Source organism: Podarcis filfolensis (assembly GCF_964270895.1).
Source record: "Podarcis filfolensis genome assembly, chromosome: 10".
Classification (NCBI taxonomy): Eukaryota; Metazoa; Chordata; class Lepidosauria; order Squamata; family Lacertidae; genus Podarcis; species Podarcis filfolensis.
This window is the reverse complement of record NC_139612.1, coordinates 31434486-31461448: the sequence shown is the minus strand read 5'-3', so window position 1 is coordinate 31461448 and position 26963 is coordinate 31434486. Positions and strand designations below refer to the sequence as shown.

Sequence of the window (26963 nt, the reverse complement as noted above, 5' to 3'; positions counted from 1 at the left end):
CTAATAGGTACCATAACCTGCTACTGTTTCCATTTTCTCTCTCAAGCTACTTTGTTCAACAGGTGTCATTTTTCATTCCTAGTAAGAGCCGCTTCATATTTCACAACCCCAATCTTATTAAATAGTGTACACTTTAATTTTTTTAAACGCCATATACTTTGCATAAACATAATACAAGGCAGACTTAAGCTTTCATAAAAATGCACTTTATTTTTCTTCAATACAAGGTAACTTCTTTTGCAGTTTAAAGACCAATAAATGGTTGGACAGCAAATTCCTAATAGTTGCCTAAAGACTGGAAGGAAAGGTAATTTAATTTAAAATATATGGAAGTGAAAAGAATTTTGACAAGCCAAAGTTTGAGATGGAGTTCGCATTTTTAAAAACAAAAAAATCACATATGCTAATGTGAAAGGACACCCTCTTCTTACCTTCTGAAGACATTTGAGTGTCCAGAAACTCAACACTACCAAGATGTTCTTTGAGCCTTCAGGTATTAGAAAGCCATTGCCCATTAAAAAAAAGGTTTGCTTGCATACCAATAAACCTGAAACCTGTAATGTAAGCAACTGTTTACAAACTATAGCAAATGGTATTATTATTCTTTATTTGCGAGTACACATTTGGGCAAAACTTAATGTAGTGAAACCCAACCAAAATCATGTAAAAATCTTTAAGGGAAAATAGTTGTTCCACAGGCACTCTGGAAAATAAAACACTGACAAAAATGAATTTTAAATGCAATACACTTGCAATGAATAAACGTAAACCACTGTATTACATTTATAAAGTCAATCAGAAAAAAAAAACTATCAATGTGAAATTCATCCCCAAAGAAGTGTGTACAACATGCTACTCTCAGTGGTGACTTGGGTTAGTATTTTAGCTGAAGGTTTTGAAAATGATGCTTAGCATGAAGTGAGAAACTGTCCCTAATGTGGTGTCAGAAAACTCACCCATTTAATGCTACTTGTGTAAGACGAGATCACAGGTGTGCCCAGACGTGTTTTAGTGCTAAATCCTCCTCCATTACAGCCAAATAGAATTTGGATGCTGAATAGGCTTTTGGATACAAGGGATGTCTCTAACACCAGTCATACTCAGAGAAGATTCATTGACATCAATGAACATTACTGATTTTTGGTCCATTAATTTGCAATGGGCCTACTCTTTGAGTAGAGCTTTGGTTGGATACAACACAAAGTTTCTCAGCTGACAGAAACTAGATTACCTGATGATGGTTGACTAAACCTGGTTTTCAACTGGATATTGAGCCAAAAAGGCTTGAAAGCTAAGCTATTTAAATAGTACACAGTACAGTATTATGGGCAGTGGCATTCTTTTTGTTTCAAGTTAAAAGTTGAAACTACAAAGAGAGAGAGAGAGCAGCTTGAAATGAGATTCATGGATTCTAGGATATGTATGTGATTGCTCCTGTGTATGTATAAAATTATAAGGAGCACTAAAGTCCAATATATAAAATACTCCTAACATGTTAAAGCATCTTGCTTGTTTCCTCCCTTCTAAAAATCAGGTTTTTAATAATTTTCTTATTTTCAAAAACTCCAGTCTATTCTACTAACATGTTTCTCAGATTACTAAAAACTATGAATATTTCAAACATTAGAAAATTGTAAATTTTACAGAGGATGCTTAATGCTGTAACTTTTTTAAGCTGCATTTTAAGGCTATATGTTCTCTGCATCATTAAATACCTACCAAGTAAACAGTGTGACTAAGATCCTATATATAAAACTTGGAAAAGTTTGCTTAAACTGTACATGAGTGAAAAATGAAAGCTTGTCCAATATTTACATGGATTTTTTAACTGAAGTCAATCAATACACAGGACATTTAAAGCTTGCTTTCATGTTATTGGAGAAAGCACTCAAATATACAACTAAATAGACATCGAATAGTCAAAAGTTATTTTGGTTTGCAGTGCCAGTTGTAATTTCTAGTTAGTATCAGAAATAGCAACTTCTGCAACACTGCACAACATTGCAAACTTTTATTACAATACCACTGTGGGCAGATGTCAGCACAACTATCCAGGAGGAGGCCACCAGTCAGATAATTTATTTTAAAATAGCTATTAATGCTATCACTTTTATCTATTAAAACCTATATACAGATTATTAAGTACCTCCTGAAATTTATTTACATTTTCTTAACAGAAACAGATTTAATATAGCCACCAAAGCCCACTGCAGTAGCAACCAAGACACTACTCAGATTTTAGTTTACTATCTGGTAACTATTTACAATATTATTTCATCAGGAGCATTGTTTATCAGGCTGGAGATAAATGCACAAACTTCTTTCTAGAGATTATCACAAGTAAAATGCTTTCACTTTTTTTGTCTAAACATCTTTGGACTCCTTTTTAAAAAAATTACTGAGAAAACTGAGAAGAGTTCTTGAGAAAACAAGTTTTACTCACAAGACAACTACTATGACTCTTTACTACTTACACAAGTTAAATGTTCAGCCTACACATATCAAAAAGTTATTTCATGGTTTGATTTTTGGCAGCTCCATTGCCAGCAATGGAAATCGCTATAGGAGAAAATGTAAGACAATGAATACACAACAGTATCTCCGGGGTTCATACAGAAAGCTAAATTATGACTTTAAATGATTTTAATTTTGGTTACTGAATATTTGAAATTACTACTCAAATAGCATTTGCACGCCTAACTTACCTGTTTTTCCTCCATCTTGAGCTATTTCCAGTACAATTTAATCCAGATTGTCTGCCCACATCCCAGCTAGTTAAAAGCAATACTACATTGGATTTCTTAGAGTTGGAACAACCACCCCAACATGGACATACAATAGCAAGGTACTGCAGCAACATCCAATTTCCTGATTACCTGGAGTTATCCATAGACAGAACTCACATTCATCCCTGCACAAACAACCCCAATGTATACATTATCAGGTTTCGTAGGACTAAAAAGTCATGCAAATGAGAAATCCCTGATATTTTGCTTCACTTCACTTTGATTTCTGTGTATAATCAAACCCAAAAGTAAAATGAATTTAGGCGTTATTGTCAGATAAACAAGTTGTGTAAAGCATTGTGGGTTCAAAATAATATTTCAAAGTAAGCCCAACATCTCACATAAGAAACGTGGCAAATTAGGAAATCTATTAACAAAGCATGAATGGACCATAAGAAAACTGTCAGCGTACAAAATGGCTAATAGTTAAAATAACCATCTACTCCAGTTATTAAACACAAGTCAAACAATATTGGCCAGGAAAGAGTAAATCAGCTGGATTGACCTGAGCTCTGCAAATGTCAAGCGGATTCTTTCAACTATATAAATCTTTAGTTGTATTGGGATACAGCCTTTGAGACGGTAACTTGAGTGCTTCCATGTTTAGTAAGACACAAACAGTGTGATTTTATACATGTCTCTAAGGTCTGACTGATACACTGTGTCTTTGTTATACAGTTAAAATATTTTATATGTACACCTAAATAAGTAAAGTGGGAATGTGACGAACATGTTTGTAAACACATCTATTACACAAGTGCACTGGCTAGGAAGTTGGGATTGGTCACGGTTCTGTTAAGGGTATGCTTGATGGTAAACTTGAGTTTGATATTAAAACATGTAAAGTGGTCTTCATTTAATTTAATATCCAAGTATTTGTATACCACAAGTAATTTTACTGAGTATTACATGTCATAATGCTTCAAATATTTGATCAACAAACTTTTAAAACTATAATTGAAATAATTAGAAAGTAGGCAGGAACTAGCAAAATTTGAAAAAAAAAAGTATTTTAAAAAGAAAACAGTCCACAATCAAGCAACATGTGCTAAACCTATGATTAAAATGTGCTCTCTTTAGTTTGTGGGGTGCATTAGATCACAAACTATTTGTTAGGGCAAATTATTACACTATTAGTTATACAAGGGATATGTATGCATTTTCTTTTTATGGACAGGAAGTTTTGTTGCTCAAAAAAGCTTATTTGAAATCTTGATTATTATTTTTAAGGAGAAACATTTTCTTCAGTTACTTAACTGGCATATATATCTAAGTACAGAATGACTAGTGTTCTAGAGGCAGGACACAGCATTAGCACTAAAAACTGTAAATTATTGCAGCATTATTTAAAAGTGGCCAATTGTATGCTTGAACAAAGTATTGAGTGTTGCATATTGCAACAGACAGGCTTCAGTAAACCAGAATTCAACTTCAGACTTCATATTCTTTAAAGAAAGTTCAGTCTATTTGAATTATTACAGAATGTTAATCTACAGTTTTTACAGATTTGCGCACCTTTCAGCAAATTCACAAGCCATCTATGCAAAAAAGCTACAAATTAAAATAAAATGTAACCATTATTCTAGTATCAATATCAAGTGTTTGACAACTGCTAATCATTCAGCAAATACAACAAGTTGATGCATATGCAAAAAATATGCTATGTTTTGTTAGAGACATTGTTATAACACCATTAAATATTGCTGAACACAAGACGCTCCCTGAGGTGTAAACATCAAATAACTTGGAACAGCTTTACACATCAGCCCCATTAAACAGTTTATTACAACACTACATCTATTGTAATCAGATTGATGCTCTTTACAGACATTATCATTTGAACATTTAAACAAGAACTACTATAAAAACAAGCATTTACTAGACTTTTTTCAATTGCTTGCACATTTTAATTGTCAAATGTATATAACCAGTAATAAAGTTGCAAAAAGCTATACGTTTTAAATCACACAGGTTCCTTCAAATAAAACAGCTAAGCAACATAAAAAGGTAAGAGAGCTACTGGTTACCATGTATGCAGATTTGCCTTATTCAGATCTATTCCTGTTCATTTTATCCATGAATCTTTACAGGCTCTGTTCGATCACAAGAAGCAAACTGCTGGACAAGCCTCTTTCCGTGAAGTTAAGTTTCTTGTCTGGTGAGGTGTTCCTCTTCCTTCAGCTGTAATGTGTCAAAATTTGTGATGTAGATTTTGCTACGTCCCACAGCAAACAAAAAATGTTGGTTTAACTATACATACACAAATCGTGCGCCAATTTCAGCATAATGGAAATGTAAATAATGAGACCGCTGCTACTGGCTCGAAAATAATCTAAACTACAGCTTTCAAGAAAGTAGTCCAAAAATTTACAGCAATGCAGAAAAAATCAATCATTGGCAGCATTCAGATGTCATGCTAAATCATTAGTTCAGTATGACATGAAAGTGTCTAGGTGAGCCTTAGAGTTGCATTTGTCCACTGGGAATAATAGTTCAGAAGAGTTCATTTCCACCTTTACTTAACCAGATTTGCCATTTCACCCTAACACACTTAACTACAATTGTTTCACACTGGCTTGTTTCAAAAAAGTCAATGGAAAACCATAGTTTGTCAGTTTGGATAGAATGGCAAACTGTGCTAAGCAAAAGTGGAAACCTTTACATTTTCCCTTCTGACCATGTGGGAGGGATGGGGGGGGGGGGAGTGTGCATGGGCCTGAGGCTTGCCTAGATTTATTCACATCACACTGAAGTGTGGTTTAGTTTGGCACCCAAGCACAGCCATTGATAACTACAGAAAATGTTCCATTTTACAAAACTAGTAAAGAGGAACATTTCCTCTGCTGAAAAGTAAGAAAAAACAAAGGATAATGCGGTAGCCAAATTGGTGTATTACATTAGTTTTAGCTGATTTGTAAGATCATAAATGAAGCTATGCAACAGCTAAATAGCACACACAAAATGTAAGCCAGAACTTTATCACAAAAATAAATTGTTACATTGATCTCACCCTTTTGTCCACATTCAGTACTGAATAACTAGTGGAAGCCAGAGAGGCAGCAAATAACAGATTCATATACTCAAATATAAATGTGAAAAAAATGAGGGGAGTATGGCTCAGTTTGGTGCATGGCTGGAGGTAATGGGTGACCAGCTTTTACTTGGTTAGAATCTCCATGAGTATGTTTATAACCAACAGCCACATTAGTGATTGTCATTCTTTGGAATGTTTAGACCAGTTCAAATACTGTCACTCTTTTATAGCAAGAGATCTGTACCATTTCATCCTATAACTATTAGCGTCTTTCTGTGCTTTGGAAGAGACATTGATGAAGTTTTCATGGGATGCAAGCTACACTAAAATCAATGGCCAGGATCCAAAAAGCTATTTTAGGCAAACCCAAGGGCTTGTTTATACATTTTTTTTTAAAAAACCCACTTTGAGCTGCAGACCTCATGCTATAACACAAACATTTTTGAAATCTCCCTGTTTCCAAAGAAACTTGCCCCACTGCAGAGTGAAGGGATGGTGATGTGGAAGCAGGAACCCAAGTTCAAAGCCACCTTTCAGAGTTCTTTGGATGCTGGCCAATAAGATTAAAGGAAGCTCCACACTTTCTAATATTGACATTACTGCTGCATATACTACCACCATTACTCTTAGGAAACAAAGTACAGTCATGCCTTGGTTTTTAAACAGAATGCGTTCCGGAAGTCCGTTCGACTTCTGAAAATTTTGGAAACCAAGGCGTGGTTTACGATTGGCTGCAGGTGCATCCTGCAGCCAATCGGAAGTCGCGCCACACATTCAGCTTCTGAGGCAAAGTTTGCAAACCGGAACACCTACTTCCAGGTTTGTGACGTTTGAGTTCCAAGTTGTTTGTGAACTAAGCTGTTCAAAAACCAAGGTACGACTGTATCTGCATCTCCGATTACTCATATTTGTGCATCAGAGAACTCTAGTTCAATCAGGGTTTCTTTAGATGCAGGTTAACACATACATACTGGAAAGCAAGTAGTACCTACAGCAGTCATGCCTGCAGAGCCTTCCTTAAGAACATTATGCCAAAGATATGAGGAGGGGTAAACAGTTACGTATTAAAAACCATCACGTTGAAGAATCAGAACTACTTATGTAAAAACCACAGTAAATAGATAATAGCTCATATATGCACAAACATTACTCAGATAACTTTAAACATACATTTTCCATTCCCAACTTTATTTAGAAGCTAGCTCCACTAATTTCAATGGTGCTTACACCCAGTAAGAGTGCAGCCTTAAACTCTACGCACTCTTCCTCAGTAGTAAGCCATGCTGAACCCAATGGAACATACTTCCAAGAAATGGGTTTAGGATGATGCAAAACTTTTAATAACTACAACGCAGTAAGTTGTTTTTCAGTGGTTCACATATATTTCCAAAAGCTTTTAAAATAGCTTAAAATCAAATTTGCAAAGAAGCACATCAATAAGTCATTTCAAATTCAGGCATATTAATATAGTCAGAACATATAGCAGTATGCAGCTGTCATAAGGTCACCCTTAGGGGGGGGGGAAACTATTTAGATTAGAAAACAAATTTATGATAATAATGAGAACTAAAGGAGTTTTCCTCTTCCCACATACTGTTTTTAATAAAGTCTAGGCTATAGAACTAATCAATAGGCAGGATTAGGATAATTTCTTTAGTTTCTCAAGTATTCAGTAATGACTAAGTATTCTGCTTTTTGACATAACCAAATCCTTAGTTCTTTTAAAGCTGGCTTTTAACAGTAAGGTGCATCATATTGTTCTTCAATAGCAGCCAACTGAAAAACAAGTTGCTAGTGCACTTCAGTTTCAGAAGAGTGAAATGACAGCTGCAAAACTGCATATTAGGATTTCCCACTCTTGCAACACTCTTATATTCTGTTGGTATTAAGTGTCTTTACTGCTTCTAAAGGAATTCTGAACAGGAAAAAAGAATTTCATTGTTGTACCATAATGTGCTATGTGTCTGTAGCAGTTTTCATTTGAGACAGTAAATACATTTTTAAAATGACTGTCAATACAAGAAATTTTAGATTTCATTACGTGGAAAGTATCTTAGGGATTATCATGAATTGATACACATTCTGTTCTTTAAAAGTATTTTAACATAAATAGGTTAGTGAAGACTTACTGAATTCCATTGCAGTAATCTATAATAGCTACACCCAAATGAATGGTATAATACAAAATAGGCTACAAGCATAAATTCTTTTTGCAGTGATTTAGACAAGGAGTTAATAGCTTTATATGAATATTGCTATTCAGTGAAGTTGTTCTAGTTTCCTGTTAAAATTATAAAAAGCACCAATAATTTTATTTTTAATATGAGTTTTGTAGGAAACCAGTCTCCTTTCTTCACAAGGTATTGTCTCTTGTCTAAAATCAAATTATAAAATTGAATTATAGTACATTTTAATTTACATTTTAATTGGGTGAATGTGTTCACAAGGTAACTTTTTCTCTGCTGCGATATGCAGATAGAAGCTGTAAAAGTAATGACTTTTTTGCTATTCAAAGGGATGTGCAATTAACATCACTAAACAGCAATAAAACCCTAGCTACTCCTTTGAGTACCCAAGCAATCCTTATTACTAAATCACCTCAGTGAAGATATAAAAATAAGCTTGGTTTAGGAACTGGAAGTAAGATCATATGCATCTCCTCACCCCTCCTAGCCAATTCCTTGTCTTACATCAATTCCCCCCCTCACTGTAATTTATGTTAGCAATGACCATTTGTAACACCAAACCTAGGTAAATGAATCATCCTTGTGCTCCGAAAGTCACCTGAGAACACTGATTAAAATAGGTTGTCAAAAATGAGTTGAAGAATGTCCTCTGCACTGACAACAATCTAGGTCTGTAGGCCAAATACAGAGAAGAGGCAGGGGAAAATTCATGCAAGGTGAAGGACACCGATGGCCCACACACAACCCCTAAACCTAGTTTATTTTTATATCTGCAGGAGAATGAATTTCCCTTTTACCTTATTCACTAAGTTCCAAGTCCATAGCTGTAAATCGAACGTCATACAAATGAGACTAACATTCATATTATAACACAAGAACTTAGGCTTGTATCCAATGCTACACCAGCGGCGTTCTGCTGGCACAATGGAACTTCTACTTCTCCTCAACCCCCAATCTGCTCTGGTGGGTCCCCTAACTCTCCAGATATGAGTTTGAGGGTGGGTGGGGGGGTATGGAGGGGACAAGTTAGAGAGACTTTGTTGTGTGACAGAAGTCCATTGCACCAGCAGAGCTGCAGCGCTGGACACAAATCTTGTTTTTCAATCATACACTGATGCAACAACTTAAAATTGCAAGTCAATATTCTGTGACTCTTTAGGTTTGCACTTTTATTTACAACAAGCTATTTTTCTAATAACTAGTCTTTCATATTTTGGCATCTCTCCCCCTGCAACTATTGTGCTTAATATGTGTATCAGGCTAACCTTAACACTCAACAGCATTTTAGGGGTGTGGGGGGAAATGAATTCAACCAATTCCCCAGCTGCTTAAGCTGTCATAAAACCGTATCTTATTACTCAATTTATTAACTAGACACAGCAAAAAAATTATTAACTAGGCACAGTAAAAGCTATCAATTTAGTGTTGTGTGTTCCAAGTGAAAAAATGTGCTAATCTGCCTAATAAATTTGGATCACAGTTCTGAAGCTACTTCCACTTACTCTAGTAACAGGAATTTTGCAGATTTGTAGCATTACAATACATTTAGTCAGAAATGCACATTATTTAAACCCTTAGTAGTGACAACCCAGTTCAATGCACAAAAATACTCTCATTAAGGGTTTGCTATAAAAGCCATTTTCCCTTTTGCATATGTCACAATTTAGTTATAGTCTACTTTATATATATATGTTCACACTGAGGCATGACAAAGACTAGTATAACTCAGACTGCAACAAGTAAAATGGTGAATACACAAGTTTCTTTGTTAAAAAAAACAAAACACAATTTGTTCTCAAACCACAATAAACAAGAGTTTCAGGCCAGGTCACTTCCCAAATAAGGTTTCCCAACAACTTCAATACCCTGCCATCACAAAAATTAAGCCACTTCAAACTAGAAAGGATTGAGGATCTTCAATACAGCTTCTTGTACATCTACTGAACAAAGTAATTTGTACTAACTAACGATTATGAAAAACAGACAATGAGGAAACTGGATTTTCATGAAGCCCATAACACAAACTTAACAGCAAATTTTAACACGTTGGGGATTATGCACTATACCAGCAAGTACTTATTTATTTCACAATTAACACTAAAAATTTGTCAGAAATGGTAGGTGGTTTTATCTGCATTATTTACTGAATTATTTACTGTGCAAATGCAATTTGTAACCTATGAGCTCCAAATAGCAGCAGTGCAATCAATACTATAAATAAATGTGTTACAGCAAAAATGATGTTTAACCATATGGCCTCCTACAATGAATTTCAAAAAACAATGTGAGTTTCAAATACAAATAGCAACATGTATTTTAGGAATGAAGATTTTTAAAACCAAGGAAAATATATAAAACTAGTCCTTACAGAAAGTAATTAACTTCCTCATAATATTGTTGTATTCATTTGACACACAACATATAATTGCCCTACTTCAATGCCTTAGTGTGTATAGAGTGTATGCACAGTGCAAAGTGGGACTGGAGTGATGTGACCTTCACTGCTTGTTTTTGAGAGGCTGGGATCTCACAGATTTGACCTATGGGCTTAGATTTCATACCTGCATAATGTCCAATGAGTGGATGGAAGGCGGGCTCAGGAAGGGTAAACCATGTTCACAAACACTACATATTTTCAACATACATCACAGGGTGTGAACAGGAGCATTCACTCAATTACCTCTCATAAACACAGACTTGTAACAATATTTTTTCAGTATTCTTACTACACATATAAAAGACAGCTTGTGAACACACTTAAAAAAGAACAACAAATCACTTTTTATACAAACCGGCCTCTTGGTTGGCACACTAAAACAACTCCTAGCATTTGAAGAGTTTTGCTTATGGTGGTTTGAGAACAGAATACAGAAAAGTGTTATGTCAAAAAAGGGGCTCAAACTCAACATACAGGTCAATCAACATTAGGGTGCTTCATTCTTTTTCAATTCCATACCAATCTACTTTGACTTTAAAAACTTTAATAACCACAAATTAACAAATAGAATGTAGCATTTAGACTTCTAAAAACTGACAGTTTAGCTGATGTATTATTTTATTCACATCAGAGCCTAAGATCAATCATTATGAATTTCCTACAGAAGAGCACTTGCTTAGGATAAAGCATGAGATCAGTATGTACCTTATCGCATGTGATTATTTAGTTTTCATGTCTGAAGCAGTCCTAAGATTGTTACTGTTCTATCGCTACACATTCAACCTTTGCTGCTAACGTTTGCTCTAAATATGACCCAACACAAACATGTTCATGATCTGCTTGTGGTTTGCACATAAGTTGCAGAAATTTCTAGCAGATCAGTACAAGAAAATAGGTACATCTGAAAATATTCACAATTTTCTTGTACTTTTATATTGACATTATACAAAAGACGTAACAAAAAATGATAAGAGTTTCATGAACACGTTCAAAATAACCCAGTAGCTAGAAATATGTTGTCAATTCACACATCATGAAGTATAAGCATATTAAAGGAAGAGAAACCCACTATGGGATCATTCAGTGCACCATTCAATAACCACCAAACAAGAAGGATGGAATGGTACATCTGATTTCAGAGATTCAGCTCATCTCTATGAATATACTAAAGTGAGGGTGGCAATGGATTGGATCCAAAATATTGTGAGGGAAAACAACATGCATTTGCACTGTTCCATGGACTTTCTTGCAAAAGAAGTAGTGCAAAACTTCTCACAGTGCTCCCCAATGTGACTGATCAAAATATCTGACTGTTCCACTACAGATAAAATTTAGTGAATTGCTACAAATATTCAACAATAAATTCTACTTCGGGTTGGATTTGGAGAAATGTGTAAATAATGGGGCTGGTGGAAGATGACCTCTCCACCCTCTGCAACCCCCCGCCCCAGGCTCCCCTGCCAGTTGTGGGATATTACGTAATGGAATAGATTGTGGCGTGGGGGACAGAGAGGAAAGAGGGAGCCCGGTAATCTGGGCAGAAGTAACCTTCATAAGCAAGAGCTCCCACTTACAAAGTCATCTCTGCCTGCTTTTTGGACATTCCTTCTTTGGTCCCAGCTTGTCATGCTAGAACTCACCCCATTCAGTGATGACCCCTTCCCACGAGGGGTGGGGTGGAAGCTTCCACCAGCTATGATACATGGACATTTCTCTGGATTCAACCCTTCATAAACTACCTTCACATCATTCACCAATTCAACAAATAATAGGGAGAAAAGTTATGTCATTCTGCTGCTGGAAGCACAGCATATCTACTTAAATCTTTAGTCACTAGAGAACACAGACAATAGTTCATCAGATTATAGCAATAAAGTGACTAGTCTGCACAACAGTGTCTAGGTTTAAAGGGGCATAGATGTGGGTAAAAATCAAATTATGATTTTTAAATTGTCACCTTTACCCTTCCAACATTATAAAAGTATAATCTTTAAGACAGTGTAATGAAATTTTAGATGAACATACAAATTGGAATGGAAAATTGTATCTCTCACATAAGTAGTGAAAAATAAACCTTATAAGCTTAACTGTGTGTTTGTGTGTGTGTCTATAAAAGTAAATTAAGCTAACTGTTCTATGGTCACCTCAGAATATGACTGTTTCTTCAACTTTCTTTATATTAATTTTGCACCATATAGCACAGATTGTAAAAGTACAATAAGTACATGAAATTTAAAGCTTTGCCCAAAATAAACATCTACAAGAGAACACAGGTTTTACTTTACAGAAACAAAAGACCATTTTAAGGAACAGATTTTTTTTTTTTACAGTGATGTGATTAAAACACAACACTTCATTTAAATCCTATCTCCTTTTAGCAGACATTTTGCATCCCAATTCCTTTTCAAATCAAAATCAAATACTGCTTATTTTGTTATGGGACAAATTTGACTTATATCCATGTGTGTAGCGTACGAGTACACAAACATGAAAATGTAGCTATTCTAAAACAAAACCCAACACTGCTTTAGTGTTTTAAACATTCCACGGTTCTTCAATCACCCTCACAATACCCTGGTAGTCATGCAAATTAATTCCTCCAGAGTTAAAAGATTGGGACATAAAATTTTATGCTTAGAAATGATGGTGTATACTGGTCTGTGACTGTGAAGGTAATTTCATATTTCTGGCACTGATTTCTAAACATGTAACACATTATTTTGGTTTTAAGTGTCTGCGATAAGAACTCCCATCATCAAACTGAAGATTCCCATTGTTACCATATGGGCAATGTCATCACTGATTATAACCAAAGAAAATGTATTCTGTATTAACAGTAACATCAAGAGTTAATGAGAAAAGCTTGGATGTGCTACAAATTGTGTAACTGAAAGATTTATATAAAATAGTAATTTCAGCTTCATGCTAATTATAAAACTCAAAGGACACAAAATGTTTTAGACCAATTATTAAACTTATTCAAAACTATTATGTTTCCCTTTCAGCTGACACCTAGGCCAGGATCCAAAGCTATACTTTAGAAGCCTAATGGAATGGGCAGGCCAGTGGGATTTTTGTTTTTCTTTTAAAAGCAAACCACCCATACCATAAAAAGGGCTTGCCATATCACATTAGGCGGCTACTGTAACAAGAAAAAAAATCAAAGCTACTCCCCCTTGGAAATTCATTAGTCTTTTTCTTTGAATCTTGGTACTAGGCTTTCCAATAAAAACAACACAAAATAGCTGGAACTTCATTCAATATCTATTAATTTGAATATGCAACTGTACAACCTGCATTCTGGAAACCAGCGTTAAGAGGAACAGGAAACCCTAGCGTAACAGCCACACCTAAGGTCTGAATACTTGTGGGTTTGATGTATATTGTGGGCAACTGAAAATGGGCTATGATCTATGTGTTAAATAATCCATAAAGTTGAGATATACAGGAATTTAGGTACCGATTACACAATTTGTGTATTTCCTCTGACTATGATTAATATAAAACAAAAGCCAAATGCTTGGATTAAAGCAACTTAAAATAGACTTGTGGCCTAACTATGTGATTCTGTTTCAAATAATACAGCACCTCATAGGACTATATACTAGATTCCACTATCAGTGCAATGTCACAACATGTTGCACTACAATAGTGGCGGCAATTTACCCCGGTCACTAGTGCCATCAAAAACCTTCCCAGTAGCCACCTTTGGCATGTTGTTACCATGCAAAGATATATGTAGGCAAGACCACTGTGCTAAATGGTACCCCAAAGCCTGAAAGAAAGTTCATGTAAATTTGAACTGCTAAATGTAATGAGTACCAGGCTGCCATTAAAACAGCAAAATCACACAAACACATTTCACACACCAGAAGGTATTTCTTCAGTTAGCAAAAGGAGGGGGAGAGAAGAGAAATGACAAGATATTAACACTTACCTGAATATAACATCAATATCAGGAAAGTGTTCAATATAACATACCATAAACCTTTATTCTATAAAACTATAAAAAGTTTTTTAAAGCATCATTAAAAGATGAATATACCTACCTCTTAACGATGACGATACTCTCGTTCTCTATCGCGCTCTCTGTCGCGGTCTCTATCGCGATCACGATGTCTCTCACGTTCACGGCTTCTTTCCCGGTAATAATCATCATGACGATCTCTGCTACGAGATTTGTGGCGCCGGCTCTTCTCTCTTGATCTGCTGTGGTCTCTCTCTCTTGATCGCTCACGTCTTCTAAAAGGAATTACTTCATTAATTCTCTCAAATTGAAACATTTTGCTGCAATAAACACAACACACTGAATTTGTTTGCTTCCTTTGGTATGAAGAACCCTGTCTCGATACAAAGAAATTGTTTAGATGAACTTTGGCAATTAGGTTCACTGTGATATTATCATTAAGTAATAGTTCTGCTGCTAATGTTGTTTATATGATTTCATGACTTTTATTCTATTTTTGTCTTTTAAATCTCGAAGCTACATTAGGAGCCTTTGCAAAGCCAAAGGCTTTTTTCAACAGTTTAATTAGGTTTTAAGATACTGTGAAGTTGTTCAACCGTGGTTTCATTAGAAACTAACCTTTCAATTACACCTGCATTTTCCTAACCATGAAATTAAGCTTTACAAAAACTAGAGCTACATCAAGTTAATTATTTTAAGTGATATCCAAGTCACACACTGAATAGAATAAAATAAAAACAATAAAATCCATAGACTTAAGTACATTGAATGACTTAACTAGGTCCATTCCCTAATATAGCCCCACAACTCTTATCTGGAACTTTATCCAAAACTTTCCCCCATTTTTATACAAAAGGTTTACCTTGACCCAGAACCATAAGACTTGGACTCAATTCCATGGAGGCAATCTTGCAGAGAGCTAATAAGTACTTTGCAACGATCATCAGCAGATACTTTGGACTGTTTAATTAATGAAATTGCAGTCACCAAGGTTTCTATAGCACTTCCATACTCCGCTGAAAATGGATAAAACAATGTGAATGAACAGTTTACCCCTTCCCATTGTCCAGCCTTCTTCAACTGTTTCAAACATAGATTGTTCCACTTCATACTGACCTGGTCCGCACATTTCAATAAGCCACAGTTTAAAAACAAACTATGGTTTAATGTGAACGAGTAGTGTGTGAGTTCATGCCATTCAAAAGTTCAAAAGTTCCCATGACACCCTTCCATGCCACAGACAAAACAAACTAGACTCTTTTGACTTGTCACATTGCCTAAACTTCGGCTCATGATTTGCTTCTCTCTGAATGAACCACAAGCAACATGACAAGCCAAACGCTTGTTTCATCTGTGGTGCAGTAGCAGCAAAAGTGGAAAAGAGGAATGGCACAGGAACTTTTGAGCAGCGTGTACCAGCATGCTGCTTGTTCATATTAAACCACAGTTTCAAACGATGGTTTAATGTGATGGGTGAGCTAGACTACTATAGCAGGAGGCTAATATGACTGAATAGTCCTCCATAAAGTATGTGACCATCTACATTAGAAAAAATAGAATGGAAAAGTGTTCTTGCTCTAGCATTTTCATTGTATACTACTTTTCTCTGTGTACTTTGTTTTTTGGTAGGGGAGCATTCAATTATGCAGGCCCCACATTCAGTCGGAAGTGGTATAAACCACACATTTACTGCCGTTTGAAGGATCTAGGCACATGCTCTATATTAGACCTTTCCAATTCCAAAAGGAAGTGCTCAGGGGGCATTCATAACTAAAGTAAGTTACAATAATGTCAACAATCATCAAAAGAAAGCAAAGCTACAAAGCAGCTATAGAAAAATAGCCCATAAAGCTAAGAAAAGTATTACTTTAAGCAACAGATAGCTAAAAGTGTGCTGAAAGCGTAATCTTTTAGCTGATGGCAGAACACTAAGATAAGGGAGAGGAATTAACGTCCAATGGCAGTGAATTCACTTTCTGGGTGCCACAACAGAAAAAGGCCGGTCATGTGCTCTCAACACCTGTATTTTAGAAAGTGGAAACACACAGAAGGGCCTCATCAGATTATTTTAGTGGATAGGCATATGTATGTATGCAGAGACAGTCCTAGATATCACATCAGACAATCATAAAGAAAATATACTGACCAGCACTTGCATCTGATACAGCTCTTGAAATGGCACTGCTAGAGATAGCTCTGTTTCTATTCATGATTTCTTCAAATTCTGCTTCACTTAAAGGCGTCCTTGCAGCATCTATTTCTCTGCAAACACACACAAGTTCAAAACATTTACCTCCAGTGAGTTAGGGAAGTACAACTGTAACAATTCTAGTATGCAATTTTAAGCAAAACAACAAATCAGAGGAAGCTTTTTCTAAACCAAGATATTTACAATGCAAAACCTGCAGGCTAGAGAGAAAAAGTACACTACCACAGCAGCAACAACTCTGTTATTAGTGTGAAATGTCAGATAATCTACTTATGTTCTGCTTTCCATCTTCAGAAAGCTCCAACAGATAGTTACAAATCTGTCAAGCATGTATATGTATCACTGAGGCAGAGAGATCTGTAGCCTGCTCAAATCAGTAAACGAGTCTTTCAAAGAGTTCTGTCCTCAGCATATACTCTAATCTGTCATAGTGAACATAATGAATAAATGTTGCCAAGCATTAAGAATGCTCTGTTCTCTAAAGATATTCATGCTTTTAACATAAGCATAATGTGCCAGTAGTTAACTATTTACTTAACTGAAGTTAGTGACAGAAATATACTTATTCTGCTTATGCCCCCTTGAGCTCTGCAACATCTGCCAGTCTCTGCTTTAAACAGAACATCTGGAGAATGACAACAAGACTAGAGAAGGCCTTTCTCCTCCTACAGGCACCTCTACTATGCCTCAGGATGTACCACCCAACTTCCTCCTCCAGTTTCTTTGTGGCACACACTAATCTAGATAATGTAATATATTTACTGAAGCTAGAAAGGAAGTCATGCCTTAGGATGAGATTTTAATCTTTGCTGGTGGTAACCAGTTGCTGTTCACCTGCTGATGGAAGACATCTGCCAGATGAATGGGAAGGAAATTAATTATCAGCCAGTCTTCAATTCACCAACCCTCTGAAGAAGATGGGGAGGCAGCAGCTCTAAGGAGTGAGGAGGAATTGCCAAAAGTTGCCTCTCTTCCTGTTCTGCTGATGGATACCTCCAATCAGCAGGGGAACACCAACTGGACTATGTTCTCCATATTCCTTCCAGCACTATAAAATTATATGGCTTTACGTGCTTTTAAGAAATGTTTTCTTGCGAGTGTTAGTTCTTTTGGTAGAAAGAAAATGCAGAATGATAAGCAATGCTATCCTCTTAAGAGCAAGAAGTGGATCAAGATCCTATAGCTGATTTAGCATAAGAGGAAATGTCTAAAAATTCATACCTCCCTGCGTTTTGAGTATTATTTTTCGTTTGTCTCCAATACAATGGCATATGTAATTGTTCTCTTATGGGCATGTTATTTCCAGTGAAACGCCTATGATATATAATTGACAATTTAAATATAGTTATGGACTGTAGTTGAGATCATCATGAAAATATTGGACATTATGTGCAGAGATTCTACTTCTGCTTTCAACCCCCTCAGCCCTCCCTTGTTTATTAGAGTATTATCTTGATATACAAAATATTAAAAAGTTTGGTTTTGTAAACTATGGGTTCTCAGCATAGTCTTCCAAGTTATTATGCCAAATGCTCTAAATTTCTAAAAAGCTGAATGATAACATTTTAAATTTTAGACAGTAATTCCATGAACCAATTAGCAAAGCTAGAAACAATGTTCTCAAGTAAAAGACTAGGAAGGTTATTTGATAAAAAAATTATCCCAACAAAGCCTCTGTTATATGCCACAACATGCAAGTAGATTCTTATATATCACAATCTATAAACGTCTAAAAATGTGGTATAACATGAACATAAGACAAACAGCAACAAAGGGAAATTAGCAGCAAAGGGTAAGCCAACAGGAGTTTATTATGTAAGTCTGGAAAAGAAAAGGTGGATGTAGACAACTGATACAGCAGCTGACATAAGGTCATCATGGGATTTCTAAGGATTTCACCCATAATGATAACTCGCAAGTTGAGTGAAGACACAGAATTTAACTATCTCCTGAATAAAACTTGATCAACAATTGGGGTTCCTCTTTCAGTTAAAAAACAACTCAATGATTCCTCATATTGTCTGCCATCTGATATGGTTGTCTGAATCCATCAGAGTAGTCATACAAAGATTACTCTAGGTCACTGGAGTTGCAAGGAAGATGTAGGATAAGCAGAAAGTAAAGCAGGACATCTCAAGCTGACGCACAGAGTGTTTTCTTATTAGAGACCAAAATTTGTTCATTTAAAAGAACGTACATTTATATGAATCTTTACACTGTGATTTACTTTAAAGGAACTAAATTGCAACTTTTAGCTGGTGAAGAAAACTTGAATAGCTGAACATTAAAAAGGTAATTATACATACACATACACACACACACAGGTATGGGGAGCTTACAAATGTAGGATTTGTTTAAAGACATAAAAGAAGCCACCAATGAAAACAAAACAAAACAAATACTGTACATAGCTGATGGAAATGAGGAAGGTCTAAGTACTGTTTTTAAAACACTGGTTCTCAAACTGTGCGGTCACCCACACCCCTAGGGAGTTCACAAAACGCCTGCAGGGGACAACATAGGATTGAATCTGAAGCCTTCTTTCCTTTGTCAGTCAAGATGTTGGTAGGTTAAATATCCTTTAGCAAAGGATACATTTTGCACTGGATTTGTGAGCATGATTTGGCAAAAGCTGCTGCTATGTTCCAATGATGCTTTCTTGGGGTGTAGCTTTAGGATGTACACCTTGGAAGCTGAAAAGAATCCTTGGAAGCTGAACAGAATCCGACTTCCAAAATGTTCAGAAACCAAAGTGTAGCTTCTGATTGGCTGCAGGAAGCTCCTGCAGCCAATCAGAAGCCACAGAAGGCCTGTTGGATGTTCGGGTTCCAAACAACGTTCGCAAACTGGAACACTCACTTCCGGGTTTGTGGCGTTTGGGAGCCAAAATGTCTGAGTACCAAGGCGTTTGGGATCCAAGGTACGACTGTATATTGTTCCATTCTGTTTCCCAACGCCTGGGTTGGATCAGTTCTCCACTTCACAGATCTTTGCACACAGCAGCAAGCTACGTACACTGCAGCAATCAATTATCTCTATACGGTCTGTTGTGGAACTGATGGTTTTTGGGACCCTAGAAATCATGCATTCATAAAAGGGGAGCCAAGCTCAAAACATTTAAGGAACACTGGTTTAATATTATTCCCACATTTGAGAAACACTTTTCTGATGTAACCTTACTTCCTTGAAGGAAATCAAGCCTCCTTATTAAGCGTTTTTAAAGAGGAATAAAGATGCTATCAATGAGGAAAGCAACTCACCTGCCTGGTGGACCATAATCACCTCTGTCATAAGGTGGAGGTCGGCCATATGGGTCTGAAGGTGGTGGACCACGGCTGTCTGATGTAGGTATGCCACTGTTGGCTGGCGGGGGGAAGAAAGCTGGATTCACGTGTGGAGCTGGTGGGGGAGCACCTGGTGGAGGCCCAGGTAAGTGAGGAGGAGGAGCCAATGTCAGGGGTGGCCCTAGCGGACCAGGTGGACGAGGCGGGAAAGGACCTGGAGGAGGAGGAGGGCCCTGTTGTGGGGGTGGAGGACCAGGTGGAGGACCATAGCCTGGAACTGGAGGTGGAGGGCCAGGGGGAAGTGGGCCCAGTGGAGGTTGACCAAAGGGTTGCCCTGGAAACAGAACTGGAGGAGGGGGACGGTCACCACGATTAGGGGGACCCGTTAGTGGAGGAGGTAGAACCTGGCCAGGTGGAGGAGGGCCTGGAGGGCCTGGAGGACCTAGGGGTGGACGTGGAGGTGTCTGTCCAGCTAAATGGGAAGGAAGAAAGAAAGAATAATGCCTTCTACTACTTCTAGCAAAACTTTCTCCAAATTTACAGAAACATTTGTAAAGAGCATTGAGAAAGCTTACTGACATATGGATATGAATATTAAATATAACAAGAATCCACGTTATCAAATAATCTGGCAATTCTCATGGTGGAAAGGTAAGAGATGACATCTACCCCAGCTACTTGCATTCCACAACACGCCAATGCTAAAAACTACCATAGGTTTCTAATGTTTTACAATAAAGCTTATAACTTTTGAGTATAGACTTAGGGGAGAGAGGGACTAATGAAAATGTCCAATACTGCAGCAACAATTATCAACAGAACTAACACTATACACTTGTGGTTCTGTTTTATTATAGTGTTCTTTTATACTGTGTGTGTTTTAACTTAAGTTTTTTTTATTCAGTATAGTATGTATGTCAATATAAAATAATCCTATTGTCCAGAAACAAAGTGCAATAACTGGCAAGTCAAGTTTCAGTATCTTCAACTATACATAAAGGCAGCAATGTATAACACAAAACATTTTACCTGGAAAAGGTGGTGGGGGTCCTCCTGGTCCAGCTGGTCCAGGAAATCTATCCCCTCCTGGAAGGGCGCCTGGAAAACGACCCCTCCCTCTGTTACTTGGTGGAAACGTTGCCCGTGAACTGCCTCCAGGAGGACCAGCTTTGCCTTCACCAGACATCTGGCCTGACTGTGTAGCTGAAAGAAGAAAACAAAAGTGTTCAATATACAACATTTGGCTTATTTTTATGCTGTTCTTATATTTTATTATATTTATACTTTCGTTAGCTAGTTTGAATAGGTCCAGGATTCACCAGTTACATGATGCTTTATCAATGTGATGTTTCAAATGTATAGGAACTCAAATTAGCTGCCATGTTTTTATCACTAAAAAAATAAGTAGTACTAGAGAAAGTAAGATCCATGTCTTTCTACAATATTCTTAAAAAGTCTAGAGAATCTATAGTTTGAGCAGTGTTATTGCATTTCAGTAAACCAAGCCTTAGTCAGCAGATTATCAGCACTTAATAGCCAACTACAAACACATCCACAATTGCAAAATGGTAATTTTTCCGTCCAAAACATGCTCTTTCACTTCACTGTGAGTAGCTGGGAGCAACACTTACTTTTTCTGGACTGCAGCTCAAATTGACTCAGAAACTGCTTATTACAAGGAGTAACAACAGGATTTTGACCATGCAATTCTCGTTTAGGCAACAGATCCATTAGTTTTTTGGAAGATGCCTCAGATCCCACACCTACAAGAGCAAACCTGAAAAGAAATAGATGGGGGAATTATGTATGGTGGTTATGGGGCCCTGAGAAAGTGTCACTCAACTGAAATGTTTTACAATAATTTTAGAAGGAAGACTTTTAAGAGTCAGTTTTTGATTCAAGAATTACCTAATTCCCTCACCCCCAAATAAGCAAACTGTAATAGGCTACCATACATTTCCTAATAATTTACTCTGTAAAGTGTAACCCTCATTTACTATTAGCAAGACACCCCAAACCTTCTAGCAAACCAGCTTTCATTTTTGTCTCTTAAGCCTGCTTTCATGCCTTACTCAGAACCAGTTGCTTCACCAATTCCTTTTCTTGACCAACACAGTCTCAGCTTCCTTTATGGTCTGTCCAGTTAAGCTCACTACTCCTCCCTTAAATCTTGTTCTAGTCCTGTACCATCTTCTTAAGCTACATTCTCTCAAGCAAAAAAACAGTGTCCTGTCACACTGTAGAACAAAAATGGGAATTATGAATTTAAACAAAATTCTTACCCCTTAGATTGGCCATTAGCTCGGTTTTCAAAAAATTTTATCTCCAAAATATCATTTACACCAAGTGAATGAACTGCTTCAGTTAAATCTTCATCTGTGGTCCACTGGAAAATATTTGTAATTGAAATCTCATTTCTGAACATAATAGCAAAAACAAAATAGAAGCAAAGCCACATCCAAAAAACCATTCATTATCACTTTTCCACTGCACCATTCAAGGGAACAGATAATACAGCAGACGCTAAGTGCATCTGATGCATATGATATAAAAGCTTTTTTTAAGCTAAGTTGGTTTGACTTATTGTTTTCTAAAGTTACTGGAAAGATTCCTAATGCTCAGTGATATAATTCAGCAAATTATGTTTAAAATAAGCAAAGAATTTGTTAATTTACATAGACTTTAAGAAGCAATGATTACAAACTCAAAAGTCCACTTTACACTCATTACCTATAGCAAAAGAGAAAGGGTCACAGCTCAGTGGTAGACAATATGCATGCAAAACATTCAGGCAGGACTGGGAAACATGTCTGTATGAAGCCTTTGGTCTACGGCCATACTACCCTGAACACGCCCGATCTCGTCTGTATGAAGCCTTTGAGGGCTGCACCTAATCCAGACAATAGTGAACTAGATAGGTCAATGGTCTGAGTTAATGCAGTTTCTTACAATTCCTATTGCAGCAATAACTAGCGTAACACTTACCCAAGTAAGATTCCCAATGTACAATGCAATTCTCTTTCCTGTATACGTGTAGACAACATTTGGTGCTGATCCTTTGCCTACATCATCTCCAACAGATGGTGGGAGAGAGTCCATATAATCACGATCCTCTGGAGCATCGCCGTTATTGGCAGATGGAGAGATGACGTCGTCATACAGATCTATTTGATCATGCCCACCATACTCAGCCTCCTAGAAGACAGGGGTCATTGAATGTCATACTTTTAGTTCATTTTTTTCTGGAGAGGCTTGAATAGAACTTCATTTATTTATTTATTTAATGGTATTTATATACCATACCTTCAGAATATTTATTCCAGTGTAGTATATATTACATTTTTTAAAAAACAGTAAAATATTCAACAATTAAAAATACAAATTAACAAATAATACAAGTAAAATATAAATTAACAAAGAGTGAAAACTTCATTTCCAGTGTTTAAAAAACACAGCACCTTGAAGATAGAGGTAACTGAAGTCAACAAAACAGTACTAAACCAAAAGAATTAAATCTATTAATCCAATGAATCTCCTACTCATTGCAATAACCAAGACAGCCTAATAGAATCGCTCAAAAAATTACACAGAATTCTAGAGTTTATAGTTCATTACACATGTCAAAGAGGCCATTGCATTAAAAGGTGTTAATTACTAAAGCACCACTGTTATCTTTTATTCATTTTTCACAGGCTCAATGTGGCTTACACCAATTTCATCAAAAACCTTTCTCTGGCCTCCAGAGGGCTCAATCTGAGAAACTTGTATCTAAGAGCCCAACTACACAGGATGATTTTTCCCTAAGTTTTCGGGGGTTTTACAAAGTAGCCAAAAGTAGCTTTAAACTTTGGTAGAAGACTTGAAGGGGTCATCCTCTGCCAATGGCTTGCTAACTCAGCGGAAAAGTACAGTGGATCCATTTTTTCTCCCAAATATATGAGGAAACAGCGCACACCCACCCACCTACACCCATGCATGCACGCACCCACACACGCCTCCTCTTTCCATTATTGTCACGACTACTTTCTAATTTTTGGTGAACTGCAGTTTGCTAAGTGTGATGAGACAGATAACAAAGAGACCTATTATGTCTGCAATAGTGTAAATGAGAGGTGTAGATGCTACAACAGATGCAAATGTGTGCAGTGAACTTCAAAAACAATGTTCAATTTGCATTTCAATTTAGACAGCCAGATTACCTGATGATGACACATGAATACAGTATAGCATCTCACTGAGCAACAAATACACATACACCTCCTGCACAGATTTTTTTGGGGGTGGGGGAACAATTTATATGTACTTCCACATTACCATATGTCCATAAAGAAAGCTATGTGACCCTTTCTTTACAGAATTAAAAACAGTGAGACCACAAAGTTGAACTTTCTATGTGATGGCGCCTAGATCATGAAATGCTTTCCACACAATTTTTTTTGCTCATCTCTCCTTGCTATGGTCTTCTGCCACCAAGTAAAACTGGCTTTTTCAAAGTGCATTTCTTGGTGCCTGAACGGATTAATTTTCAACTACTATATTGCTTTTAGTTAGCCAATGAAGTTTTAGCTGGCTGAGTTTGTACAGTTTTATTAATATTTTATGCATAATAGTTACTCTGATTTAAATTGTGTAAAACTTCAAGTGATTGACAGCACAGAATGTATTACCAAATTAAAAACAGAAAAATAGAATTGCAGTAGTATACACTTCTAGAACTTCTAAAAGGGTGTTTCATCACCTCACATATAAACAGATGTCATAAATTGACTATAAATTTAAATTTATAAATTTTAAGAAGAAGCAAAGCTATGTCCCCTCCAGGACATCATTTTTACATTTAATAAAGCCCTCCAGGAGTTTGAGAGCCAAGGTCAGGTATGAGGATCCAGAAGCCTTCACAAGTATTAGAAACTCCCCAATTGAGACATTTGCCCTCCAATTCACGAAGGACTTTAACCCCTGTATTGATGACACACTGGAGGGATCGGACTTTTCAGTGTCCCCTTGCTTCTCCTCACATTTGCTTCTACCTGAGGAGTCTGAACACATAAATAAGGCCAAGGACTCCAATCCAATGGAGTATGTCAGTTCCACAAGCTCAGAACACTAGTTCACCTACACTCCCTTCAGGTCTTCAGTACATATAGAAGGAGGGGGAAGGAACAGGTGCACTTGCTCTATGACCCACCACCTGGGTTGCATGTTTCTATCACCAACTCCATCAGTTGGATAGTGATTGATGTAGGGAGCCTCCTGTCCCCATAGAGGTTTCTTGCACATTTTAGAACTCTGGATTTTCCAGGGTTCTAAATAACGCAGGAATCCTGAAGGAGGACAGGGGGCTCCCCACTTTGAACAGAGCAACTGGAATGCAAATAGGGGGCAGACCTAGCATATTCATCCATGTAGTGCCCCTCCCTTTACTAAACACAACTACAGTACCTGTAATAACATGAAAAGATCAGCCTTTGAATGCAGATACTCAAGTTACTTTTCCCCTTTCCCCTTTAGTACAATTAGTTTCACCAGTTAACTTTTTTAATCCATCGCCAGCAGAAACAAAAACTAAAAAGTTTGAAACATCATTGAAATATGGGAGAAAACAAAGAATATGCTTTTAAAGGAAGGCACAAGAACTACTCCAAAAGAAATAGCATAGAAATGCATTCTAGGAACACTTCCTTGCTCAATGTGAGTTTTTTCAAAATCTCCACAATACTCTTTTGAGGCTACATAAGAGAATAAGGACAAAAATGGGTGAACAGATGACTACACAGAATGGTGGAAGCTAAACCAAACCTTCCAGCATCAAATAGCATACTCAGTGAACTGGATGCTTCTCCACACTGATTGGCAAAACGGTTACGGGACAGAAACAATTCTCTACTTTTTTGCCTTTCTGCCCCATTTCTCATAGACTTCACAGGAATAAAAGCCTCTGCCATTTTCTAAGCTTGTAAAAAACATACCCATATAGCCTTCAACCTCCTGTGCAAACCGAGCTATTAAATGTTGAAAACGCAACGTCTGCCGTCTCGTCACGCGTGTTGATCAGGAAACGGAAAAGAGGCGCGAAGGGAGGCTGTGCTGCGAAGCACCTTTGGAGGGAACTGCTTTCCCTCTCCCTCGGCGCCCTGGGCTTCTCGCAAGCCTGGTCTCCGGCGCTCCGACCGAGACTTCCCGAAAGAGGCTAAACATCTTGTCACGCCTCCCCGTCGCAGCCTCCTCCTGGGGGAAGCGGCTGCTGCTTGTGCTGGAGCCGCTGGGCTCCAGGCTCCCTCCTCCTCCTCCTCCCGAGGGGGGAAAGCGGGCAACAACCAACAGCGCTGCAGGAGGCTCCGTCTCCGGGCTCATTGTTTTCCAGCGCCTGAGGCCTCGCAGGGGAGCGAGAGGAGGCGGCGGCGGTGACGCGCACTCAAAGCTGGGCCGCGCCCCCTCCCTCGTCCCTTCTCTTCTTCCACACGAGCTCCCCCCCCCCCCCGCGCGCCAGGCGGGAAAGCGGCAGAGGCCTCTCGGCGAGCGCAGCAGACAACAATGGCGGCGGCTTCCCTCCGCTGGGCCGAGGCCTGCAGCGAGCGCAGCCAGTCAGAGCCTCCCTCTCTCTCCCTCCCTCACAGCCCAGCCAGGCCTCCCCGCCGGCCTCCTCCTCGGCCCCCGGAGCCTCTCTACCTGGTTGAATTCCTCTCCCACATCGGCGTAGATATCTATGTGGTCCACGCCGTCCGCCATATTCCGCCTCCTCCTCCTCCCCGCCTCCCCGCCGCGGCCGAAAGCCCCGCCCGGCTCTACAGCTGCCGCAGCCTGCCGCCGCCGCCGCCGCCACAGAGGAGGGGGCTTAGCGCAGGGAGCGACGTGAGACGTCACTTCCGGACGCGAACCCGCGGAAACTTCCGGCGGGTAAGCTGCGCACTAGCAGCGCGTCCCCCCTCGCTGCCACGCCCGCTGTGGGGGCGGGGCCTGCTTGGGTCGTGAAAACCCCTTCAGAGCAAACGAGGGGCTATATTTCCCCACTCTTCTGATTCGTCAGCGGTTGGGAGGCAGGTTCCTTAAAAACAAAGCG

General features: G+C 38.0%; 1 protein-coding gene and 1 long non-coding RNA gene across 7 annotated transcripts; one reads left to right on the top strand and one right to left on the bottom strand.

Moving 5' to 3' along the window:
* Positions 1 to 190: 190 nt before the first annotated feature.
* CPSF6 (cleavage and polyadenylation specific factor 6) lies at positions 191 to 26776 on the bottom strand. 6 transcript variants are annotated; one of them, XM_083574536.1, is made up of 11 exons: positions 26573 to 26776; positions 22889 to 23098; positions 22186 to 22289; positions 21535 to 21680; positions 20933 to 21106; positions 19880 to 20375; positions 17841 to 17933; positions 16557 to 16672; positions 15273 to 15426; positions 14493 to 14685; positions 191 to 4967 (listed from the first exon to the last, which is right to left on the bottom strand). In XM_083574536.1, the coding sequence occupies exons 1-10, from the start codon at positions 26630 to 26632 to the stop codon at positions 14496 to 14498; spliced, it is 1743 nt and encodes a 580-aa protein (XP_083430662.1). In that variant the 5' UTR covers positions 26633 to 26776; the 3' UTR covers positions 191 to 4967; positions 14493 to 14495. The 6 variants fall into 6 exon arrangements, with proteins under 6 accessions (XP_083430662.1, XP_083430664.1, XP_083430663.1 ...); XM_083574538.1 differs by having other exon boundaries at positions 14493 to 14682; XM_083574537.1 differs by having other exon boundaries at positions 191 to 5001; positions 26573 to 26740.
* Positions 5000 to 13685, top strand: LOC310743994. The gene is made up of 2 exons (XR_014539314.1): positions 5000 to 8103; positions 8148 to 13685. It is a non-coding gene; the product is annotated as an uncharacterized lncRNA (long non-coding RNA).
* Positions 26777 to 26963: the final 187 nt, after the last annotated feature.

What these genes read in the sequence shown, in the direction of transcription:
- CPSF6 (XM_083574536.1), bottom strand. Translation starts at nt 26,632, where the DNA reads ATGGCGGACGGCGTGGACCACATAGATATCTACGCCGATGTGGGAGAG. An exon ending in TGAGCTGCAGTCCAGAAAAA is followed by an intron (nt 21,107 to 21,534) that starts GTAAGTGTTGCT and finishes TTCTTCTTTCAG; the next exon opens with CTACACAGTCAGGCCAGATG. An exon ending in TGTATCAGATGCAAGTGCTG is followed by an intron (nt 15,427 to 16,556) that starts GTCAGTATATTT and finishes ATCCATTTTCAG; the next exon opens with CGGAGTATGGAAGTGCTATA.